A 23,696-nucleotide genomic window follows, 5' to 3' on the forward strand; every position below is an offset into this window, starting at 1 on the left:
AGACGGAGAGTAAATAATTACATAACGATGGACTTTGCCGATTTAGGACGGCAAAATAATTCACATCTGAACACTTTATGGGGAAACGGTACTTCACCTACACGAGCGCAGAATCTGATTGGTTGAGGCCCAGGGCTGAGTCCGTTCTTCAGATGTCAGAGGGAAACAGTAGCTGGACGGTAGTCGTTTAAATTGCCGGCTGCTCTTCGTAGTGGCTTCAGGTTGGCCAACATTGGCATGTGACGGGATGGTTTTGATTTTGACCTCGGCCTTGAATGCGATGGGACGCCGGTCAGATTCTCGGGTTGTGCGTCGTTCACTCGTGTTGCATGTTATTTTTATTTTTCGTGCGAGCTGACGTTTACATTTACGAAATATTCGACTTCTGCCTGAACGAAGACGCCTTCCGTCCGTCTGCTGTTTGTTGATTCGACGTGAATGATTCCATACCTTGCGCGTCTGCTGGAGGTAACGATGAACAACAATTCTATCCCAGGGGACTGGAAGAAAGCTATAGTGGTCCCTATTTATAAAGGGGGAGATCGATCGGTAGTTGGGAACTATAGACCGGTCAGTTTAACCTCGGTGGTTTGCAAGCAAATGGAGCACGTTATAGCAGGGTATCTAAGGCAAGTCTGGGAAAGGAGTGAGTGGTTATATGAGGGTCAACATGGGTTTAGACCAGGGTACTCATGCGAAAGTCAAGTAGTCACGGTTTGTCAAGATGTTGCTGATTCATTGGACGAGGGAATCAGGACTGATGCGGTTATAATAGATTTCTCAAAGGCATTCGATTTAGTCCCACACGATAGGCTGATTACAAAAATTGCTGCAACCGGTGTGGACTTGAGGGTAGTGTTATGGGTAAAGGAATTTCTCTTAGGACGTTCGCAAAGAGTAAGAGTGGAAGGACAGCTATCTCATGAAGTCAGGGTAACGTCAGGGGTGCCGCAAGGGAGTGTATTAGGTCCCTTGCTATTCCTAGCTTATGTTAATGATATTTGGAAAAACATTGATTCAAATATACGGCTTTTCGCTGATGATTGTATAGTATACAGGAAAATAATGGATAGTAGTGACATTGATAAGTTACAGACAGATATGAATAGATTATGGGAATGGGCGGTAGAAAATGAAATGAAGATAAATCCAGGTAAAAGTAAAGCAGTCAGCTTCAATAGAGCTAGGGTGAAGGATAAGCTGAGTTACTTTTTTGGGGATCAATTAATTCCAGAGGCAAATAGCTTTAAGTACTTAGGAATACTTATTCGCAGTGATCTGAGCTGGGCAGATCATGTGAATTATACACTAATTAAAGCATGGAAGGCTCTCCATTTCGTAATGCGTATACTAAAAAAGGGAAATAACAATACGAAACGTTTAGCTTATACGTCGCTAGTGAGACCGATACTTGAATATGGAACTGTGTGTTGGGACCCTTACAGGGAAGGACAGGTAAGAGCACTAAATCGGGTGCAGAAGAGAGCGGCTAAATTTGCTAATTTCACGAACGAATCTGGTTGGGAAACATTGGCACAGCGTAGATTGATAGCCCGAATGTGCGCCCTTTTCAAAGCATACACGGGGGGCCGGGCTTGGAAAATGATAGAGGATAGATTATTAAAGCCATGCTACCTGGGCAGGGACGATCATACTCGGAAAATTAGGACTAGGAAACAAAGAACGGATGTAGGCAAATATTCCTTTGTAAATAGGACCATAAGAAGCTGGAACCAATTACCTCCAGGCGTGCTAGAGTCTTTCCCCTGTAAATTAGGCACCTTTAGAAAGAGGGTCAGAAAAGTAGTTACAAGCTAAGGGTTATTAAGTTGGGAATAAATGGTGATAAGTGAAGTGAAGTGTCTTAGTCTCCAAGTGATGAAGGGCTGTAGTTCTTTGGGATAAAATTTTCATGTACTGAGAGCGGACTTTATATTCCACTCTTAAGTATTGTGATTAATTAGTGGATGTGTGTTTTTTTATTGTGTCAGATGTTTTATTTTGAGTGTGGTATGTTGTATTGTTGTGTCTCATTGTATTGTTGTGTGAGTGCATCAGTTCATGACGTTTGTAATACATTACAGTTATTGTCTTATGTCTAGGTGGTATTAAGTTCTTTTTTTTAAGTTAAGTACTTGAGGTTGGATGGTTTTGTAATTTATGAGTTGGTTGATTTTGAGTGGGATGTGTTGTTTTTGTTGTGTCCTTTTTTATTGTTTTGTTCTGTCTCTGTGTTGATGTATCTCATTGTATGTTGTGTCTTATGGTTTTTGTTGTGTCCTTTGTTTATTGTTTTGTTGTGTCTCATTGTGTTGATGTATCCCATTGTTTGTGTGTCATATTGTTTTTGTTGTGTCCTTTTGTTTATTGTTTTGTTCTGTCTCTGTGTTGATGTATCTCATTGTTTATTGTGTCTTATTGTTTTTGTTGTGTCCTTTGTTTATTGTTTTGTTGTGTCTCATTGTGTTGATGTATCCCATTGTTTGGGTGTCATATTGTTTTTGTTGTGTCCTTTTGTTTATTGTTTTGTTCTGTCTCTGTGTTGATGTATCTCATTGTTTATTGTGTCTTATTGTTTTTGTTGTGTCCTTTTGTTTATTGTTTTGTTCTGTCTCATTGTGTTGATGTATCTCATTGTTCTGTTCTGTCTCATTGTTTTGTATGTTATTGTAGGACACTGCCACCGGGTATAAACCCATTTGCAGTCAATAATAAATAATAATAATAAAGTCCGAAACATCGGCTTTTCACTGTGTTCAAATGTAGCGGGAAAGACGTTCATCCTGCACGAATGACAGACGCAGTCGCCGCTCGCGTAGTGAGTGAACTCCAAGGTTCGCTCGACGGGCGACTTTGAGGAGTTTGTAATTCACCGCAGGCGCCGCGCGAATGGACTGGAATTGTGCTCCTGTCGTGTCGTCGCATTTGCTGTACCAAATGCCTCAAGAATTGTCGCGGGCCTCAAGGTTTCCCCTTTCGCTCTGACATTTGTTGTTTATGGCGGCAGTCGCCATAAATAAGCCCGTAACCATGGTAACGCGCTCCGACTTGCTCTCCCTGTACCGGGCAGGTGACACAGTCGCACGATGAAATTAGAAGTTGTTGGGGCGCACCAAATGCGACTTTCTTCAGGTCCTGTCCTGGCATTTGCTCCAAGGGACTGAGGAAAACCGTGAGCGAGCTGTCATTATCAGGATATCCGCTCATCGAGGCAGTCGCTCGAGGTTTCTGCGTGTGGACATCGGAACGCGCTCAGAGGACGTCGAAGAGATGCTGGGAGTCCCGTGTGGCACAGTTTGGTGTCGGGAGGTCCCATGATCGATCCGTGCCTCTTCCGTCCGAGAGCTGGCGGTGCAAGTGACGCCGGGTTGCCCCTCGCCTGGCCGCCGTATTGATCCACCCCCTCCCCCTCCCCCCAGCCCGGCACAGGGGTGCAACGTCACGCAGAGACACGTTGCTGCTGCATTCCTCAGTTCGATACCCGGCATTTGCCACACATCGTCCTGAAGAAGGTGTCACGAGTCGTTCAGTGAACTAGCGTGAGTATGGAGGGTCTGTGGAAGAACACGAAAAGTCTGAACATTATGTGCGCTTGCGTAAATTCGAACTCGGCTGAGTTCTGGTAACATGTAGCGTCTTTCTTTGTGAATCTTCTACGAGGCTGATGGTCATTCAGAGTTTCATCAAATCACCGTGTCCTGAGCCAGTTGAATCCAGTGCGAAGCCTGTTTTTTTCTCGTTCCTTTCATCTACATCTTCGTCTCCAAAATAATCTCGTCGGTGTTCCTACTAAAATTGCGTATGCGTTTGTGGTTTGCCAATGCGTGCTGTATGTCCCGCCCATCACTGGGCAACGAGCTGTTCGCCCTCTGGTACCCACTGCACGATCCTGAAGCAGTAGAAGGCCACGCCAAGCAGGTATGGGGGAGTGGAGGCCATTCTTAGGCCGAGCACTTGATGGACGTCTCTCTCCGTAGAGGCGCAGTGCGCACTTTTTCGAGAGTGAAACATCAGAACGTCTCGTGTTACCAGGTAACCGGATTTTCCCTCGGCAGAAATCAATACCGCCACACTTAACAGCTTTTGTTGTTGTTGTTGTTGAGGCATTGTACAAAAAATTGAGACGAAGTCTTAAGCCACTTCGAGAATCTCGGCTCGCCGACTTCCTGGACTAAGGGGAAGATATAGGTCAAAGTTTACCGCCGGTGGCTTCGGAACTGAGTAATTTAGCACGTCGTCGACACGAGTCGCGGGTGGCCTTGTTTCGGCGACCTTTCGATGAGCGCAGAGGCGCGCATGTCAAAATCGTTCGTGTCTGAAATGTATATTCACAGAGTGGGGACCTCACAAGGTACTGGCATGGCTAATGTATAAAAAATACCCTTTCCTTTGAGGGCATTGTACAGAAATGTGAAAACGCGAGGCTTTGTTTGATCTCGCCGAACAAGTACGTTTATAAGCAAACGTGGCTAATGTGCAGCGGAGAAGGCGTTGGTAAAATGGATTTTACGAAAGTGGGTTGTGTGTGCGATGACAGGCCGCCGTAACGCGTTCTGACGTCGAAGTGATGGCTCTTGGGTTCCTGTAAGAAGGCCTCGCAGTTTCACAGGCAACACGCCGGACTCGTAGAGGGTGAACGACCGTGGGCCATGCGTTGCAAATTGGCTTCATCTGTCGACGTCGGAGTACACGGCAGTTTTGCATGTTCTGAGATGAGAAGTTCTCTCGGCGACCGGCATGAAGCTGGCTTGCTGGGGGTAGTAGGCACCTCTGAAACGTCGGCCAGTTTTTGGTTGAGATCACAGATGATTGAGCAGGTTTCTCCAGCCGTTCGCTTGTCACTTCAGCTCTCTTAGGTTCAGTAATGGCGAAGAGCTATGTTTTCTTTGCGGTACGGACTGATTTCTTAAATATTTTTCGGACGAGATTCGGCTTCATTACGTCGTAATTGCCCCGCGTGACTTTCAAACCTTGGGGCTCTGTTTGCGGAAGAGAACCGAGCAGGAACGGAAGCTGGCAAGGCCGCGTCTCACCCTGCAATCCCTTGGATCTGTTTGCACTCCAACAAGAGTGTGGTGTTTGGTTCAAGTGAACCTCGCGACCTCCTGCCTCGTTCTCTGCTACGAAGCTCAAAGCTCTCGTTGGAGTGGAGATAGGTCAGACTCTTGATTTGTCGCGCAGTCAGCGTGACTACTGATTGGAAGGAACATCAGCTGAGTAGACGGGACTATTCGAAAGGCCATGCATGGATGGAAGGATAATATTAAAACGGAAGTGGGGTTTGAAGTTCGGGGTAGGGCCCTGTCGCTGGCGTTTGCGAACAAGGTAATGATCATGAGATGATAATGTTGCGTCATATTGTGATGATTATAATTGTTTAATTAATTAATTAAATGATTATAAACAAAGGTAATGATCGTTTACGGTTCCGCGAAGGGCGGGGAACTTACTGGACGGCCGAGCGACTGTCAGCTTCTCAAGAACGACTGTTCCATGAAGTTTCCCACAGCCTCGTGGCTCAGAATACGTGGAGTTACACCTCCACTCCTCCATACGAGGTATGACAAGAACACAGCTTTACCACCTGAAACCCTCGTCCCCTTTTGATACCGGCACGTCCGGAGTTGAGCCGGCAGGTGCTGTGACGTCACGCGGTGTCTGTCAAGGCCGAATGCCATTGGGCAAAGTTGTCGTGAATGACGCGGCCCGTTTGAATTCCGGGACTTCGTGCTCGGAGTCGCTTGAAATGTGTCCTCTGACGTCTCGCTTTGCCCGAAACCCCGGGCCACACCACAGAACTGCAAAAGATTTTCGTTCTAATGCGCTTTCCTCCCTCTCCCACTTGGCTGTCTGCCCGCGAGTCGGCGTAATTCAGCACGAGATTTGCCTTGTCGAAAGTGACGACAGTTTGGACCTCGGACATTTTTCTATTTCCCAAGTAACTGAGGCCCCATGCGACGTAGACCACTCTTGCTTTCCGAGTGTAACATCCCAGGAGCTGGTTACGCAACACCGCTCAGACGAGCCGGAAGTGGGTTAATGAGCTCATGTTTTGGCGGCACTGATTGTGGGGCGTTTAAAACTTGTCCACGCCACTGCGAACTGAAAGGACATGCATTGAGCCAGCTCGGTCCAATCCGTAATACAGGTATGGGCCTTTAGTTCTGTTCGAAGTGACGCACGTGGTGAATTGTGGAGTGTTCTTAAATTATGAACGAATATTCCATCAGTTGATTCGTACGGGAACTCCCGATCTCTCTCAGGGTGTTAAAGGCGCGTTTTGACCTTCGTCACAGTTGCAATGCCGTCGCGGTGGTGGTTAGAACGAGAGTGTACGGTAGTTTGGTCACCCCGGTAATAAAGTAATCCTCCCGTGTTGAGCTTCCGAGAGGGTTCTCCTTCAAACTTACGCGCGTGTTTCTTGTTTCCCTCGCCGGAAGTGACCGGAGTTGAAGTTGCCTGACGGAGTTCAGTCAGCCAAAGTTACTTATTACGTAATTTACCTAATTTCAGCGCCGGTTGGTTGTTTTTCCGGGTTGTTACATGACGCTGTACCACGTAACGGAGTAGCTAGGCGATGTGAGATCGATATGAGCACGGAGGCGTGAGGAACGATGCCGAATACTGAAAATGTTTTTGGGTTTCGCCCGTGGCCCCTTTTCTGTCCGCGTCTCCTGACGTTTCGGCCACTTTTCCCCCTTCCTTGAATCGAGAAGGAATTCGCTTGCCGGCAACAAATGTACTCTCATCTCTCGATCGTGTCTTCAGATCCTTTGTCCCCGGAAAGGATCTACCGGGACCGATACCTGGAGTATTGATCGCCACTTGATAATTTATTCTTTCTAAATAAACCCCAAACCGCTCCAGCAGTTGATCGATTCGTGAATTCTAATTACTTCTCGTCCGTAAATGAAGCGATTACTACGCGTGTTGGGGTCTGTTAATACCTCGTTGAAAGGAAACTGCGTGGAACTTGTTCGGCCGAAGCTGCTTCAGGTTTGGCAGCGTCTGGAAGCTGTGTCCCTGGGTTGCTATGGTTACCAGAAGCACGTCATGGTTCCGATTCTTTGGTACACGAATTGCTGATATTTGCACCTGTTGCCGGTCACTGGGGGCGACATCGATTTCTGATCTTTCCGTGGGTCCGCTCGCATCGAACAAACATGGCGGTGCGTTCCGGTGACGTTTACCGCTGTCGAGCTCCGGTAACTCCGGACGCCGCCACGGGGTGCGATCCTCCTTACGTGCTACCCTGCAGCCTCGCCTGTCTTGCGAGACGCTTCCCCACCAAAATTTTGTGACCGTTTCTCACCTCGCGTTCTAGCCCATCGCGTCGTCCTGTGTCTCAGTGTCCTCTCTCGATTCCGGGTGGCCCGCATGAATCAGAAAGTTGTTCGCGATGCTGAGTCTTTATTTTATTGTGGTTTCCTCAACGACGCTGACAGTTGCTCAGGTTCGCCTGTACAATTTCTAATGGATAACGAATTTTTTTTTGGGGGGGGGGGTCATAATTTAAGATACTATCCCGGAATTTGCCTCGAGGAACTGATGATAACCTCGAAAACCTGTCAGGATGGCCTGTTTCCGGGCAGAGGTTTGAATCCGGGACCTCCCTGAGACGAAGGAGGAGTGTCCTCATTTCATAGATCAAAACTTTTCCTGGTTTCGAACAGTTGCAGATTAGCGCTGTTCCGTCATAGTAACAGAGACGATTTTCCGCGCCCGTGTAAAAGACAGACGAATTTGTGTTCTGCCACACGAAACGTAATTTCGTCCTACTCGAATTTTGGCGCGTCCTGACGCTTGCGTTGCGGTCCAGCGAAACTGTCAGTTGTGACCTTCGTGACGAGACAATGTTTTTGCGACTGCTAATAGCCAGTGAGTGGGAGTGTTGGCCTCAAAGCCAGAGTCCGAACCATGGTGATGCGGCAAACCGAAAACGAGTGTTCCGCTGCTTTGAACTGCAGTGGATTCATTTAAAAGCCAGCTTTATCTGCTTTCCTCTGGAGTCCATCGTGGGTGCGGTCTGAGATGAGAACAGCGCCATAGAGGTTACGTAGGGTTTGAGGTGACCACGGCTGGTAGAAGTTTCGGTGGTCCTTGCTGCCTCCGTCATCAGGGCGATGACGTCGACAGACTTCTATCAGACTACACACGGCTCTATAACACAGCAGACAGCCTTACACGTTATACAGAGTATTCGTGAAAGAACAGAATGTTTCGGTTGTTTGTGTGCTATAATTTGTTCTGATGTCTGTCCACTAGCGTAAAGTAACGCTAGGAGTTCGGTCTTAGACAGCTTTGGTTGTGGAGATGGCGTTCCGCACTTCGTATCAGGGTTTTCTTGTTGTTAGTAGTATTAGCCACGTGTGGCTCGACACGCGATTGACACCTTTGGAAAGCAAAGCGAGGCCAAAGGTCAACCACCACCCAGCTCGCTGACGGACAGGTTGTCACTTCAAAATGGAGCGCAGTCGGGCTTATAGAGGCGATTGTGGGTTTGAGGTAACAGCTTTGGTCATTCCGTCTAACGAGTCCGACGTCCATTTGCCTCGCGGTTTTATTCTGCATGAAGTGACATCAGCGACGCGTTCTTCCTTCCAACATTGGGCTTGCTACGTCTGAAACGACCTCCTGTGCGGGCGCGTCAGCACGAGACGAACCTAACCAGCGGAGTGAGTAATTGGGGCCGACTTCGTGGTGCTCGGGTGCCAAGGACTGGACGCGGGCCGCAGGCCGAGAGACACGCGAAGAAATCGCTCGTTTCGTTCTCGTCCAACTGAGCTTTAAACCACTGTTTGTCTGTGTCAGGTTTATTTAAATTCTGCGACGACAGTGAATCAAAGAATTATTGAGACTAAATATAGGTGCCAGCAGGAGTCATCCGTCTAGGGTCGGGGAACACGGCAATCGATACCACGTGACTGGCGTCACTGCATTATGACAGTTACGTCGCGTGTCGTCTGTTAACTAAAGAACGAATCAGTGTATTTCGTGAAACGATTTCTGGCTTGATTCTCGGTTCTCGCGGGGTGTAGCGCCGTGTGCAGTCTGGCAGGAATCTATCGACGTTTCAGAGTGGCTCACTGCCTCCATCATCACGGCGATCATTTCCTTGATGATGGCGGCAGCAGGGACCTCTGAAACGTCGGTACACGGGGCTACATCCCAGAAGACCGCCGTATCCGCTGCTCATTGGCTGACGAATTTGACACCAGCGGCACAGGGTAATTCGAGAGGTGTCGTTGAAAAGTGGAACCTCGTGTACGTTTATTTCTGTTGTTTCGCGGGCCACTGTTGTGTGAACGTTGCGACATCACAGTGCAATTTCCCCCCCCCCTCTCTGTCTCCAAGTGTGGTTATTGGTGGCGTCACGAGGTGCAATTGAGTCTTCGCGGTCGGCACAGGGTGTTCCAGGACTACCAACTTTCTGTAACAAATTCCATTTGGATGCAGCTTAAGGGATATTCCGTGGTGCTCGTTATCACCACCTGTTTCATTGTCCGATTTATTGATTGATTGGCGGAATGATTGCCGACGTCTACGGAGAGTGACTGAGGCATACCACGAAAGGCTCAGAATAGCCGGGCTCCTGGTCGAGATTTGAACCTCGCACCTCCGGGATACGAACCAGAGGTGACGGAAAACCAGCCGAGTCACGTGCCATCGATTCAGACACTTGAGAGTCTCCTTGTATTTCGCCCGGGCGTTCTTCATTTTTTTTTTATTTAGCCCGATCAAATTTCTCGTCAACGTAGTTGCTGATTTTTCGCGATGTTCAACTCGTGACCTTATAAAAATATCGGATTTCTCTGGCGTCCGGCGACGCGATGTTCACATCGAATTTAATTCAAGTTGGAAAATTACTCTGTGTCGCTCCGCTGATCGCACAGCGCTGCGGTTCAGGCTCGCAGATACGTGCATTTATAAGACCTCCGGTACGAACGAAGTCACACTTTGACCCCGTGGATGCTGGAGGGGGGAGGGCCTCTGCTAACCGCTGGTCGCTGTGCGCCTTTTAACAGGCAGGCTGGATTTAGCCGGCGGGCGGTGATGAATTTTCGGGGTTGCGTAGAATACGGAATTCCTCGACCAGCAGCTCTGCAGGTTTGTAAAACGTAGACCCTAATTCAGATTGCAGGAGATAAACTGGTTGCGTAGCAACACGTGTCGTCACCATTCCTGTCTCCTCATTTGAATGGCGGTAATTAAATACGCTCTCTAGATTGCAACATATCCGTTGTTATGAGACGTCGGCGCGCACGTGTGTTTATGAACGGCGACGTGGGATTGGTGACGCAGGTTAGCGTTAAGGAGTACAGTTCGTTAGTCCTTGCAAGGAGCCTCGTGAAAAGAGATTGCTGGACTGCAGACGGAAGAGGTCCTTCCTGCAGCGCAGGTTTTGCCCTGGAAATGCGTTGTTCTGCACCGCGCGAAGTTGGCTCCTCGCCTACGGTAAGACTCGAACCTCGGACCTTTAGTAATCGGCGTTAATGTTGCGATGCTGTGAGGTGGCGTGCCGTAGAATAAAGTTACAGTTCTGGTAGGCCACAGAGGAAGATACCGAGGTTTTAACTAATCTCGTTTGTTCAGAAGTCAGGCGTTGTCCGATCTCGCTGTGGTGTGTGAGGGAGGTTTCGGCCTCTTATACGCCTCACCCGTTGCATTTACTGTTCTCGGTGCTGTACCTTCATGTTCGTCGCGGTTAAAGCAGTTCGCTGTGAATGTAATTGGTGAGTTGCTGATCGAGGATTGTCGGGCCATTTTTGAGGAATTGAGGATCTGGGCGAAGTTCCCGCCGCGCTGAACCTGCGAGGCGTACTTTGGCTTCGAGATGTTGTAACCGAGAAGAGAAAGTCGACTGTGAACTTATCTTCCCCTTTCCAAGGAAAGCACCGAGTAACCATAAATCGTACCACAGCCTCCCCAACACGTCTGTCGTCAACGGTTCTCTGCAATTTCAATCCTAACGACTGCGTGATCTTGGGTCACGTGACCCAATGAGTGCCAACTGATCATCAGTCCGGTTATTTACTTGTCAGACCTCGTTGACCACAATAAAGTTGGTACAGCGACTTAACACAGCCACGGAGGTCTAGCGGTTAGAACGCTGGCCTTGTAATCCTGGGGTCTCGGGTTCGATTCCCGGCGGTGCCCGAATTTATAACTTGTGTTGGGCAAGGCCGTGGTCTAGGCAACACGGAGTTTTCCTCCGTGGCATCCCAACAATTACTCCATTCACACACAGAAGAAGGCAATGGCAAACCACTTCTGGATCATCTGCCAAGAACGTATATGAACAGGTCCCAGTCCGAGAAGAGAAAAGGATGGAAGGATCCTGTTCATATGGACCTGTCGTCAGACAGAACACTAAATAATAATAAGATGAGGTGGTCTAGCGGTTAGAACGCTGGCCTTGTAATCCTGGGGTCTCGGGTTCGAATTTATAACTTGTGTTGGGCAAGGCCGTGGTCTAGGCAACACGGAGTTTTCCTCCGTGGCATCCCAACAATTATTCCATTCACACACAGAAGAAGGCAATGGCAAACCACTTCTGGATCATCTGCCAAGAACGTATATGAACAGGTCCCAGTCCGAGAAGAGAAAAGGATGGAAGGATCGTGCAGGGCGGTCAGTGGCGGTCTGCTCCGATCCCAGGATAAGGGAAGAATAATGAGGTTAATAGTGGGAAGTTTGCGGGTGAGGGGATTGTCTCCTCGTGGCTCTGCGATTAATCGATCAGCCGCTGATGTCTTGGGTTAATTGGAGAAGCAATTAAAACATCTGAAGGCGTGTGGAGGAGTGGAGGTATAGCTGCTCCGAGGAACGTACTGCTTCTGTTTTCATGGTATGCGCGTCGTGTTGATTTCGTTAGTTGACCCACAGTCCGATGTCGCGCGTTTTACTGAGGTGACGCCTGTCGTCTCGGTCCGAGAATCCGCAGTCACGATCGGAGCTCGTGCCACGACTGTCACGTGGCCAGCTGGGTCTGAGGACGGTGCTATAACAAAGTTCAGGTCCGCAGGCAAGGACAGATAATTAGGACGAATCCTAATTTGGTAAAAATCGCGCGAAATTCATGGAATTGGTAGGATTAACCCCGAACGCAACGAAACCAAGGAAGGGAGCAAACTCAATTCCACCCCCTCCCCAATAAAATATAAGAACTCTCACTGTGTGGCCGGGGCGTCGTCAGGTCCCTTATTACCACAACGACGTTTATGAAACGGCGTGGAGGTCACGCCAGAGAACGGAATAGGTCCTAAGTTTGTTGTTGTCTGTAGCATTGCCCGCACGAGGGTGGCCAAAGTTTTGAAATGTTGCTTAAAATCTTGTGCATCCGCGTGTAGCTGTTGTGGGGGTTGCGTTTGTACGCTAGGGGAAATGACTCGGCCACGGTTTGGTGTTTCAGCTTGCAGTCACGTGGAATTCGGAATGTGTTCACAAATTTCATATGAAACTGTTTCAAGATTAAGCAGATTTTGCGAACAACGCGGATTACGAAGCTCCTCGTGCGTTGTTCGCCGTCGTCCAGGGTGTCTCATGCGAGGGACCGGCACATTTTAGTCGCACCGCGTCTCTGAGGCACCGCGCCAAAGTTTCATCACAGCTTGACTTGGCCAACTGTCCCCGGATTGATTTGTGCTGGCAGCTATGAGGTTCCGGGATCGTGTCCCGCCTACCCGTTCTTCAATTTTGGGATTCATGCCGTCTCATTGGCGGTTAGAATGCGGCAGGGATTTTATAATTTATTTTTATTTATTTATTTAATGGGAAGTCGTTCGCTTTCTGTAGGCGAGTTTCGGCTGCTCCGTGCTTTTCCTCCACGAATATTCAGATATTTATCTTGAGTCTTGTCTCGGATTTACGTCGCAGAAGCGGGTATTGCCCGAGCGAATTTGCAGAGGCAACCCTGAGTAACCGCGGGTGGGCTGGTTTCTGTGTGTCTTTCGGCGTGTCGCCTCGATGCCTGCGTAAACAGCACGCGCAGTTGATTCAGCCGTCCCGTGATGTTGAGCAAACTGCTGAGGTCGTAAAAACATTCTTCACCAGATAAACTTACGGGGCACAGGATGGCATGGCGTAGGTGAGAGGATAATATTAAATTGGATTTTAGAGAAAGGTCTGACGGCTTGGACTGGATTCTTCTGGCTGTTTGTGGCCACGTGAGCAACCACAGTCAGGAAGTAGCCTCGTGTTAAATTTCCATGTTAACGAACGCAGCAGCGGACAAAGGCTCAAAACGACTGACAGTCGCCGATCCGGTGTGAGACAGCTGCGTGGTGCAGGTATGGTTTCACGACGCCATATCAACTGCTGAGAGTTGGGATGCCGTCGTAGAATTCGTTATGGTTGGCTGAGGGAAGGCATAGGCAGACCCAGGACTGCGGATTGCATTGCGTAACGCGGCGCAGTCTTGCGCCATTCGTGCCGAGATTACGCGGGTGAGTCACGCACTGCGCTCGTGGACCCTCGCCGTTCCTGCTGTGTGATCGCTTACTCCTTATGTAATTTCTTTCACCATTGTCTTTCTTCTCTTTTTGTTTCATTTCGTATTGCCGGTGCGTTTGGGTTAATTTTGGTTTTCGAATCGACTTCTCGTCCTCGTGTTTGCTGCTGATTTCTGAATCTCGCTTTCCTACGTGCGTCCTTCGTGGAAGAGTGGCTTATGTAATTCGTTGCTGAAAAAGTCGTGTCCCCCTTGTGTGTAGGCAGCCCATCTGTCCTGGCACGCTGTGTGCAAAGCTTGACCTCATTTTGCTGTGCTGGGAGGCCGCAGACCTTGGGGTTAGTCATTACCCCAAAGTAACGCGTGCCATTTGGAAGCAGAGCTGGTCCCGGACGATTTTGAATGTACGAATCCGGGACAGAGGATGGATCGTGGTTTTCCTCAGCAAATTCTGCGTCAGTACCGTGTGTTGGTCCACGACCTCTTCCTTACATATCCATTCCAATCCATTAATCGATCTATCATTTGACGCTGTATAGTCCAAATTGCTGATGGTGTCGTTTAATAAACAAGAAATGTATACAACCAGCCACAGCTGTTTCTCTCACAATGGACCACATTTCGTTTGATGTTGAGTTATCTTCGTAGTGTAAAAAGTAGTTTCGCAGTTGACGGCTTGTTAACTCGACATCAGCCATTTATGTTAAATGTGACCATGGCCTCCTGCAGAGTCGCGGTCTCCTTGGCTACCAGCCGATGCCATGGCAACGCAGGCTTCATCATCTCGTTAAGTCCAATTACACAGTACGAAGCTTTGTTATGGCAGTTGGCGATCTCCGCCTGGCGATTTGATGATTGCTCGTATTTTCCCATGCAATCTGGGAAATTTGTGAGCAGTGGAACCCGAAAGCCATTTTCATGTCGCCATGAAACATCGCGAAAGAACGCGACAATGGAATGTAGGAGGCTATGATGGGCTGGACATGCAGCTAGGATGAGGAAGATTGGGAATTCAGACAATTGTGGTGGGGAAAATCTTCAGGAACTTCCGACGATTAACCAAGATGCAGATGGGTTTTGAGCATGACTGAATTTGCACTTCTCAGTGCGTGGACTAGAAAAATTGGATTAAACATTTTGTCCTCTGAAAGTAACATCAAAATTTTTGGTATGATTCATCTGTTGTAGTTTAAAAGTCACCATAAATTTCAGATTTGCGTCACGTGGCCTGCCACTAATTTTGAAAAGTTATAATTGCACCTTAATGAAATGTTCTGTGATAATTTCACCAGGTTCGGTCGCCTCGTTCTTGATAAGTTTCTGCACTTATTTCATGGATGCAAATTACATTAGTGTCAAAAATCTTAAAAGTAATTTTCATTTCCTTGTGGTGAAAGTGTAGGGTGAACTTGCATCTATTTTGGGGGGGGGGGAATTTTTGAATTTATCGTTGCACATTTTACAGATACAAAACTTCGATATTTGTTTGTGGCATTTCAATGCTGGGTTTCAGCTTAAAATCTGCTGATTTCTTTAACACACGTGGAATTCCTCAGACGTGTTTCTTGCTGTAATAATTTTGAGTTGACACTAGTAAGTTCTTGGAACAGTTAATGGGAAGGAATAACGCGAAACAGCTCCGTCTGTCGTCTTATGCCAGCAATACTTTTGCGGAGGCGCGGCGAAGCGTATCCAGACTGTCATCTTGCATCTTGTTATATTTCTGTGTTTTTCAGATGACTGGACCGAGCGAGTGCGCATTGAGGAATTGCCCCCTGTTGGACAGTCGGTCCGTTTCTTAGCCATCACAGAGGCAAAGTCTCCTCCTTCACTCCTCACCCTCATAACATTGCAGAGAAGTCATCAAGAACGATAATCTAGTTTTAAACTTTTGGGGGTGAGTCCACTACTACAATTTATTATGTGGTTAAATTGTTTCAAATTCTTCTCTGTTCAGTTTTTGCGTCTACTGGAAGTAAGTAAGGGATGCACGCACCAAAACTGACAGAGTAATGCAGATTGTTTCGTTCTCCTGTTTGCGGTCGGTGACTCGACTGAAGACGTCGCTGTATTCGGTCGCCGTGAGAGCTCCAAATCTTGTACGAATAAATTGTTTACCTTCTTCCTCAAATATCTGTGCATGTGTTACGTCTAAAATCAGTCTCGCAGCCGCTCGTACCACCGTTTTAACTGTCAGGAGCTGCCACAGACATTCCGCCATGCTTTTTAAAGCACTTTACCGAGCTTTGTATGGGAGATGTAAGACTTTTTGTTATAGCTCTTAATACGAGTGGAAGAACTTCAAAAACACTGTCTTAAACTTCTCCTTCAATGGAAATGTCGAGGTTTTCGCAGGACACTGACTCCGTTTTATTTTACAGGATGAATCGACCCACGACCAGAAGTTGTTGAAGCGAGGCTTCCTGATTCTTTGGAAAAGGAGAATTACATGTGTTGACATCTGTGGGGAATAAACGCACCGCTGCAAGGGCCAAGATCTCGATTCCCTTTTTTGTTTTCTGTTCTTGAAACAAAAGAGGGATAGAGGAGAAGACAAGGATAGGAACTTGTAATTAAGAAGAATTGAAGGGAAATAATAACATTGTTGAAGGAATTGTTACTGTTACATTATTTTTACAGAGGCAAAGAAATTGTTGACATTAATACTGAGAGGAGAAGATTCCAGAGGCCTAAAGTTTCAAATAAGTTAGAAATTAATTTGGTACGAAGGCGGCAGTGATTTAAGAGAGTCGAATAATTTAAGGTGTCCTAATTTATTTTTGTAATAAGGAATAAGAACTTGTGAATTGTTGACCGGTGTCTGTTAGTTAACGAAGGGAGGCTCAGGGTTTGGAGACGAAACTGTGATATTAGCCGTAGAGAAATAGAGAATCAGAATGGGCGCAGGACTGTCGAGGACTTGTCGTCTGCAAGCGGTGGATGGCCGAGGCGTGAAGCTAAAGACTTTGTAAGACGCGAAGGGGCCAGGAACGACCTTGTCTGCGACTGCGCACCATGGAAGCGATAACAGCATCAACTCCGACCGCCTTCTCGATGGAGGCCTTCTCTCCGGACGTCCTGTGGCTCATCGTCGTCGGCTTCCTAGTGGCGTTCGTCCTGGCTTTTGGCATCGGAGCCAACGATGTTGCCAACTCCTTTGGAACTTCTGTAGGATCAAAAGTACTTACTGTCAGACAAGCGTGCATGTTGGCAACAGTGTTCGAAATTGCAGGAGCTGTCCTGATTGGTAAGTGCAGTCATTTGGTCTTGAGATGGCAGTTGGTGAACTTGTCATTGTGTCCTCCACGCCCTCCACTCTCTTGTATAGAACCTGACCTGTGTGAAGATTAAAACAGTTTCGTAATTTTATGATTGTTTTGTACTCGTGTTCAACTTTTTACGTGGCCAGGGGATGAACACAGAGGGACAACGTTCTAATAAGAATATTTGTTTTGATGTGACGATGTATTTACGTAAGTAGGCGTTTTCTGAAGGGCAGCTTGTGAGAACGCGTACAATGTAAATGTTCCTACTAATAATTTTTATAATTTGTTACAAATTTTCTCAGATATCCCGTGTAGTTTGTATTTTTTGTTTGAATTCAATTTGCTTTGCATTTAAATCCGTCAGATTTGTTCATAAGTAACTCCAGATTCACAGATACACGTCAGAGGTCTGCTAAATATGCAATATTACGTACAGTCCGCAGACCAGGAGAAAATCCCTGCTAGGAATTCGATATACGCGCATGCGCAAGATTTCGCTGTGAGTGACGACCCATCCTAAAAGCATTCGTTCCACAACCACTGAACGAACAACAGACGACAGGCTTTCATGTGTTCTAATGGGTACAGCTTTAAGATTACCTCACAGCGGCACAGCGATTTAATCTAGAATATTATCAGAACACATTAGAGGTGCACTCACTACACGCTGGTCTCAACTGCTTGATGTTTTCAGTCTGTGTAGTAGCGTAAAACTCTGACGTGTCACACTTCCCACCAATAGCAGCCCTCTAGTCCAGCTGGCAGTAAACATTCCCCCCGCACCGCACCAGAAACGACTTCCCCTTGCAGGGATTTTCTCGTGCTCGGTGGACAGTACACGTGTTCTGTCGAAGGGAGCACAGATTAAACTTGGCGCAGTTATAGGAGGCATTGACATTCGTTGGATACGCGCGTGGCGATGTTTGTTTGTTACACTGAACCTGATGATGGAAGCAGTAATCACCCCTGAAACGTCAGTCAGTTTCTACCAGAATGCACGGCGCCTTGAGGACCTGCATCTCACCTCGGTTGGTTCCTCTTGCAGGTTACAAGGTGTCGGACACGATGAGGAAAGGCATCCTGGAAGTGGCCGTGTACGAGCACTCGGAGAAGGAGCTCATGATGGGCTGCCTCGCGTCACTAGGTAGGTCGGCCCCTGCGGTGAACACGTAAGTGTCTGTCACTTTCAAACGACACCGAAGAAAGCTGAAGGCAGGCCTGTCTCGTTGCAGTGGGCAGTGCCACATGGCTCATGGTTGCCACGTTCTTCAAGCTTCCGATTTCTGGCACTCACAGTATTGTTGGCGCTACTGTCGGCTTCTCGTTGGTCAGTCGCGGGACCGAAGGCCTCCATTGGACAACCCTAGGAACCATTGGTGAGTATCGGTAACATATTCGATATTTTCTGTCAGTCGTGGGTTTTGTCGTGTGGCTTAGCGTCGGGTGCCAGAGATGCTGTGTCTTAAGTCATTTGCGCTGACCCCAATAAGAGCAGGATTTGGGGACGCCGCGGCTGTCCCGTGGGACCCGAAAGGTCGTCTCTTGTTTCCGGAATTGGCAGATGGAGGGGAAATCGCGAATGTCGGACGTGGGGCAAGATCCAGAATCCGCCAGCTGAAACTACGAAAAGGCGGGCGGGGATTGGATTTCCGTTTCCTGTTCGTTCAACCATTCGCCGCCAGAGCGCGACGTGTGGTAATTGAGTTAACGGAACGACCTGGTGTTTTGTGGCGATAAAAAATCCGCTTCGGTGCAAGGTTCGGGGTTCTGATGGCGTCTGATCTCGTAGGCAGACACCGTAGTTTCGGAGAAACATTCTGTGTCCATCTTCAGGGCCTAGTCCGACATAATTCCCGATGATTCATCATCGAAATCTTTTAGTTTTTCTGTTACGTATTTTATGACTTTGTATCAACTCGTTAACGTGGCGATGAGTGATCAGTTGTAGGTAGTGCATTTGACGGAATATAGAAGAGGTCGTGGCCAATTTTTAAACTTGCTTTCCACGTATTATTGGGCCATACTGAGGAAAACACGGAAACTCTGGGAGACTTCCCTTTCCCTCGTGGTTGGTCACGTGAAACCCACAGCGTGTCCCGGGATCTGAACTAGGTTCTTTCTGGTCGAAAACCGTGCACTGATCGCTAAATACGCCGTGGCCTGCATCGAAGTACGAGGAAACCGCGAACATTAAAGATAGTCGGCCACGACCTAAATTGCTTCGTGCACTGGAACGAGGCGGGCGCCGCTGCTGTGACAACTGGGTGGCCCGAAAACTCGGCTCTAATGGAAATAGGTGGATCCGTGGGTTGAATGCGGGAGTAAATTTAGACACCGCGTCGCGTCGCGTCGCGTCGAGTGAAGTGCGAAGTGACGACACGGCTGTACAGTTCGGGGCGAAAGGCAAGAGACCGGACGGACCTGCAAGCTTCCGGAAACCGGAGGATTAGATCGTTTTGAGAGCCGATGCAGCTCAGTCGGTTCTGTTCTGTTTTCTGATTTGCTTGTGACTGCTGGCGGATAATTGGACAGGTCGTCGTGGTCATGACTCTGCAACTTCTCATACTCGCGTGTTGCGCGGGCGGTAGGTCGCGGTCCAGTGGGCAGGACGGAATGAGTTTCCTCTTTCGAGTTGTGCAGTGACATTTGCTGAGAGGTCACATCGACATGGCGTGCCTTGGTGCAAGTGTACTCAAGCGTCCCTTTATAATTTAGGGAGGACACATTTTCGTAACTTAATGAATACGGGCACTTGGTGAGCATTTTCGAACAAACGAGGATGACACATGGGGGTCGTGGAGGATAGTTCGTAACTCACGTGTCTGTGGAATGATTGGGATCCAAACTTTGTATGGGAAGAAACCTGGAAGACCTAGTTGTAGATGGGAGGATAATATTGAACTGGATCTGATGGAAATTAGTGTTCTGTTCACAGCTGCTTTCCCATAGGTCCTGTGGCTGGCCCAGTGTCCGTTGGATGCTGCCCCCAACATCACGAATGTTGCTGGGCGACTGATGAATGTTACGAGCAATTTTTGTAACCTAAAAAATGGTTTAAAATGATCTTTTTCTTCCTTTCTTTCCCATACACGTGAAGTACCGTGTCATTTCTTGGACCATAGCTTTGTAAATCTGTCAGTCATCGTCGTCAGTCTTCCACGCGGAACAAAAAAAGAGATGAACTTGAATGAACTTTGACATTTGCACTCGGTGTTAATCCACTTAACCTTTATCGCAGGCGAAAAAGTTATTTAAACCCCCATACTACGGGGCTGCCAACCTAACCTAACTTTCAATCGATGATTTAGCAGCTTGCTAGTCGGACTGGGACGCAAAGGATGAAGAACTCTGGTGGTTTTCTGTAACTTTGTGAGAATTGAGCTAACTGTGTTCTTGTTACCTGATGAACCACTGAATTCACTCACAGACTGAATAACATTGGTGTTTGTTTCTTGTAGTGGGGTCCTGGTTTATCTCACCGGTACTCTCGGGCTTAATGTCCGTGGTCCTCTTCAAGCTGATCCGCCATTTCATCCTCCTCTCGCCACGCCCCCTGGTGCCCGGCTTACGCGCCCTTCCGTTCTTCTATGGGATAACCATTTTCGTCAATGTCTTCTCCATTGTCCACGATGGACCCAAATGTGAGTGGAACTTTATTCTGAGCTAACACTTTCAGTGCGAAACATTCAGATGCCAGCAAACCTTACACTTGTAAGTAAAGACTGATACGTGCATTTTTAATCGCTAAAATTGTTTTGTGATTTATGGAACATTTTGTAACAGATGGTTGTTCCATGAATGAGGAAGAACGAACCATTTTACAGCCCACACAAGGATGTGCCACGGTAAGTTTGTTATGGTGGTAATGCTGCAGTCAGACATTGAACAGATTCCCAGTGGAGTGGTTCTGACTCAGGTCTTTTTGTAGAGGTTCTGCCTGCGTTAATTACAGGATAATGTCTTCAGTACGTTCGGACTGCCGCGTGTCCATATGGATTCACTGTTATGCCATGTCGCCTCAGTATAGAGTAATTGGTAGAGACTGCAGTGGAGTAAAGTTGGCGGTAGTGTCGATGGCCATGGTTTAATCCCCACAGGCTTAATTCTCATACCTGTCATGTCTAGACCAAGATTGGGGCTCACCCAGTCTCCTGTACAGCGAGTACTGGGTCTCTCTCTCTCTCTCTTGCAGAGGTCTGAGTGGCAGTGGCTAAAGTGCGAAGATCACCACTCAACCCCATTTATTGCCAGGGTTAAGAATGCGCAGAGATGCTCCTCCATTTTCTCATACATGTTTATGGTGCCGTGCTTAATTAAGTATCAGGGATGGTATTTTTTTTAGTATGTACTGTTTTTTTTTTTTTTTGTGACAAATCTGAGACAGTTTTGATACGTTGAATATTAGTATGTTTAGAAAGTCACTCGCCTGCCATGTCGCCATTCTCATTAGCCAGTTAATCCCCTAATTTTAATATTTTGTGCTGATTAATTCATGGAAAGATTGCTGTCTGTTGGTTGACTAACTGCAATTTGGTTTGTTGCAGTGCTGTATTTTGACTACATTCCATGGTGGGGGGCACTGATTATCAGTGTAGGTGTGGGCCTGATCTCCATGATGCTTGTCCAGTTTGTTCTGGTACCGTATGAGAAGAAGCGGATTGTTGGTGAGTGCTCTCTCGCACACTCGCATTCCGACACAGACTCGCTGCTCCCGGCTGTTACCGAGAGCCCCCCCCCCGCAAAGAAACGACTAATACGAGCTTCTTTCTGTGGGAAGTCATCGCACCCTTTGCCACATTGTCATGGCTTTCCCAGTCAGCTTCCAACCACAAAATGATCAGAACTTCCTGCCGTTACGTTGTTAGGATCCCAGAGGATGTGCAGTCAGTACGCAACAGCTGGTGTGCAAATGGCAAAGCAGTTGATCACAAGTGTTAAAGAACAGGAATGCATTTCAGCTGCGTCTTGAATTACCTGTAGCGCTGGGACATGCCATTACTTTGTAGATGCTCGTTTCTTTGCAGTGGGTTGGCGTGTTGCAAGGCACTTCATGCTAATGATGCTCATAACAGACTATGAACAGTAAATAGTAAATATTGACTACCTAGTTGGCACCACTGCTAAGTGAGCACTTAGATATGATTTTTAGATTTCACAGTATGCTGTGTTTCTAGTAGAAAGGCATGTTCAAGTATGATGGCTAATTCAGCATCATTTCCTTTTGTTCCTGTCAGCTGTAGGAGCTCTACCAAATCCACCTCCTACCTGATCCATGTTACAGAATCAGTAAATGTTTCTTGTAGTTTCATGTAGCAAGTTCAAAAACAGGCGTTCGCTTTCCACTGCCGCTGCTTCGCAAGTTGCGCAAGGACGCAAGACAGCAAATACCATCTGCCATTACAGATACGACTTGAAAGTAAAATCATGGTCAGTTCAAACTGGGAAAGTTACAACTTGAGATTTTTTGTTAATGTGCCTTTATATTGGGAATTAAAATCGAGGATATTAACAGGTTCCGTTGCGATACTGTTCATTTCATAGGGACGCACTTCTCCTTATCAGTTTTGTCAGTGAGGTGTTCGGTTCTGAAAAACTGCTTTGTCCATATTATTGGAGAAGAAGGAGCTAGATTTGGGTTAAGGACAGTCGAAGAATATGCCAAAGCTGTAAAACTATCTATACCTAATCCACAGGCCACACGTGGCCCTCATGTATAAGAAACTGTTTGTACTTTGTTCAGTCTTCGCAGTGAATCATAACTAAAATTAGAGGGGCACGTGAAAAAATGATGTGCGTACTGTTTGTGGGTCTTTGAGAAACTCTCTGAAGTTACTAAGGTTATTTTAAATATTCGGTTTGAATAGTAAATCCATTCTAATTGCCACAGTAAATTGCGATAAATTTTCAATGTTGTGTCCTCTTGAATCATCCTCCCCTTTCATTAATGACGCAGCCACAGGTTACATGCGATAACATCAGCCCAGAAGTGCGTATGAATTTGACAGAATAATCTACTCATTGTTTCAGCTAAGAAGTGCACTCGTACTGTGATCCAGAATGTTGTATTCTGCAGTGGTCTGGTGTCGTATTGTGTGCAGTTTAGTACTTCTGTTGCATGAATTGGATAAAGGAGTTTGGAAATGGTCCCTCCTACATAACCTCATTTGTGGTGGTGTTCAGATCTGATACGCTTTTATTAGGTGGAAGCAGTTGTACATAATTAATGGTGTTTGCTGAGCTAGAGTTAAGTCAATATTGATGGTGAGGGCCAGGATACTCCTTGATGTGAGAAGTGTATGCCATAATGTTACAGCATCGTGATAACTTGTGTTACAGAGCTGTTCAGGAAAGAAAAGGGGCGAGGCGTCAGTTTTTCATTTGGTGATTCGACAGGTAATATTAATAGGAAAACTGTTAACCTCTATTTCATCCAAGCAAAAAGGTCTTTTTTCTAAATAATATATATATTTACATTTCTTAATGCAAGAAAGTTATTTTGAAGATATTTCGTACATCAGAAAATATTGTTGATATTTATGATTTAAATTTTAAAAAAGAAAGACTTTTTTTTTTAGACTTAAAATTAGGTTTTAAGCATTTCCAACGAAAATTACCAAGTGAGACTCTATTCACAGGATGGGTGACAATTCTGCTAATCGCTATGCATTTTAAAAGTTTCATAGAAGTGATTCTGTTTTAAATGTGTTAATCATTGAGTATGACCAAAAAGAGCAGAGAGTTTATTTAAAAGTATGCCCATTAAATTATTATGAGTCAATATAATGATAATACAGTTACTGAAATAGTCGTAAATTATTACTGAATGTGCTAGTGACTGCTTTATGAATCACTTCTCACCCTGATGTGATGGCAGAAACAAGTTTCTAGCACACTTTGTGCAACAGGACTTGTCTGCATCACATGAAATTGCATGCCTAGGGTAAGGTATTATGTTACGTTGCTATGGCAATTGAGCATGC

General features: G+C 46.8%; 1 protein-coding gene across 4 annotated transcripts in view; it reads left to right on the forward strand.

Annotated features, from left to right (window-relative positions):
- Nucleotides 1-23,696, forward strand: part of NaPi-III (Na[+]-dependent inorganic phosphate cotransporter type III) — a 42,036-nt gene that overhangs the window by 6,542 nt on the left and 11,798 nt on the right. For 3 of the 4 annotated variants that reach the window (XM_022074397.2, XM_087345987.1, XM_022074396.2), the window contains exons 2-8: nt 15,187-15,347; nt 15,832-16,697; nt 17,762-17,860; nt 17,949-18,092; nt 20,175-20,357; nt 21,261-21,380; nt 23,053-23,109. In XM_022074397.2, coding sequence (XP_021930089.1) covers nt 16,466-16,697; nt 17,762-17,860; nt 17,949-18,092; nt 20,175-20,357; nt 21,261-21,380; nt 23,053-23,109 — 835 coding nt within the window. In that variant the 5' untranslated portion in view covers nt 15,187-15,347; nt 15,832-16,465. The remainder of the gene's footprint in view (nt 1-15,186; nt 15,348-15,831; nt 16,698-17,761; nt 17,861-17,948; nt 18,093-20,174; nt 20,358-21,260; nt 21,381-23,052; nt 23,110-23,696) is intronic. The other variant, XM_087345988.1, reaches the window with a different exon arrangement.

The sequence above is a fragment of the Zootermopsis nevadensis genome, unplaced genomic scaffold, assembly GCF_977971745.1.
Source record: "Zootermopsis nevadensis isolate Lab colony 2312 unplaced genomic scaffold, Znev_1.0 Znev_ptg000010l, whole genome shotgun sequence".
NCBI lineage: Eukaryota > Metazoa > Arthropoda > Insecta > Blattodea > Termopsidae > Zootermopsis > Zootermopsis nevadensis.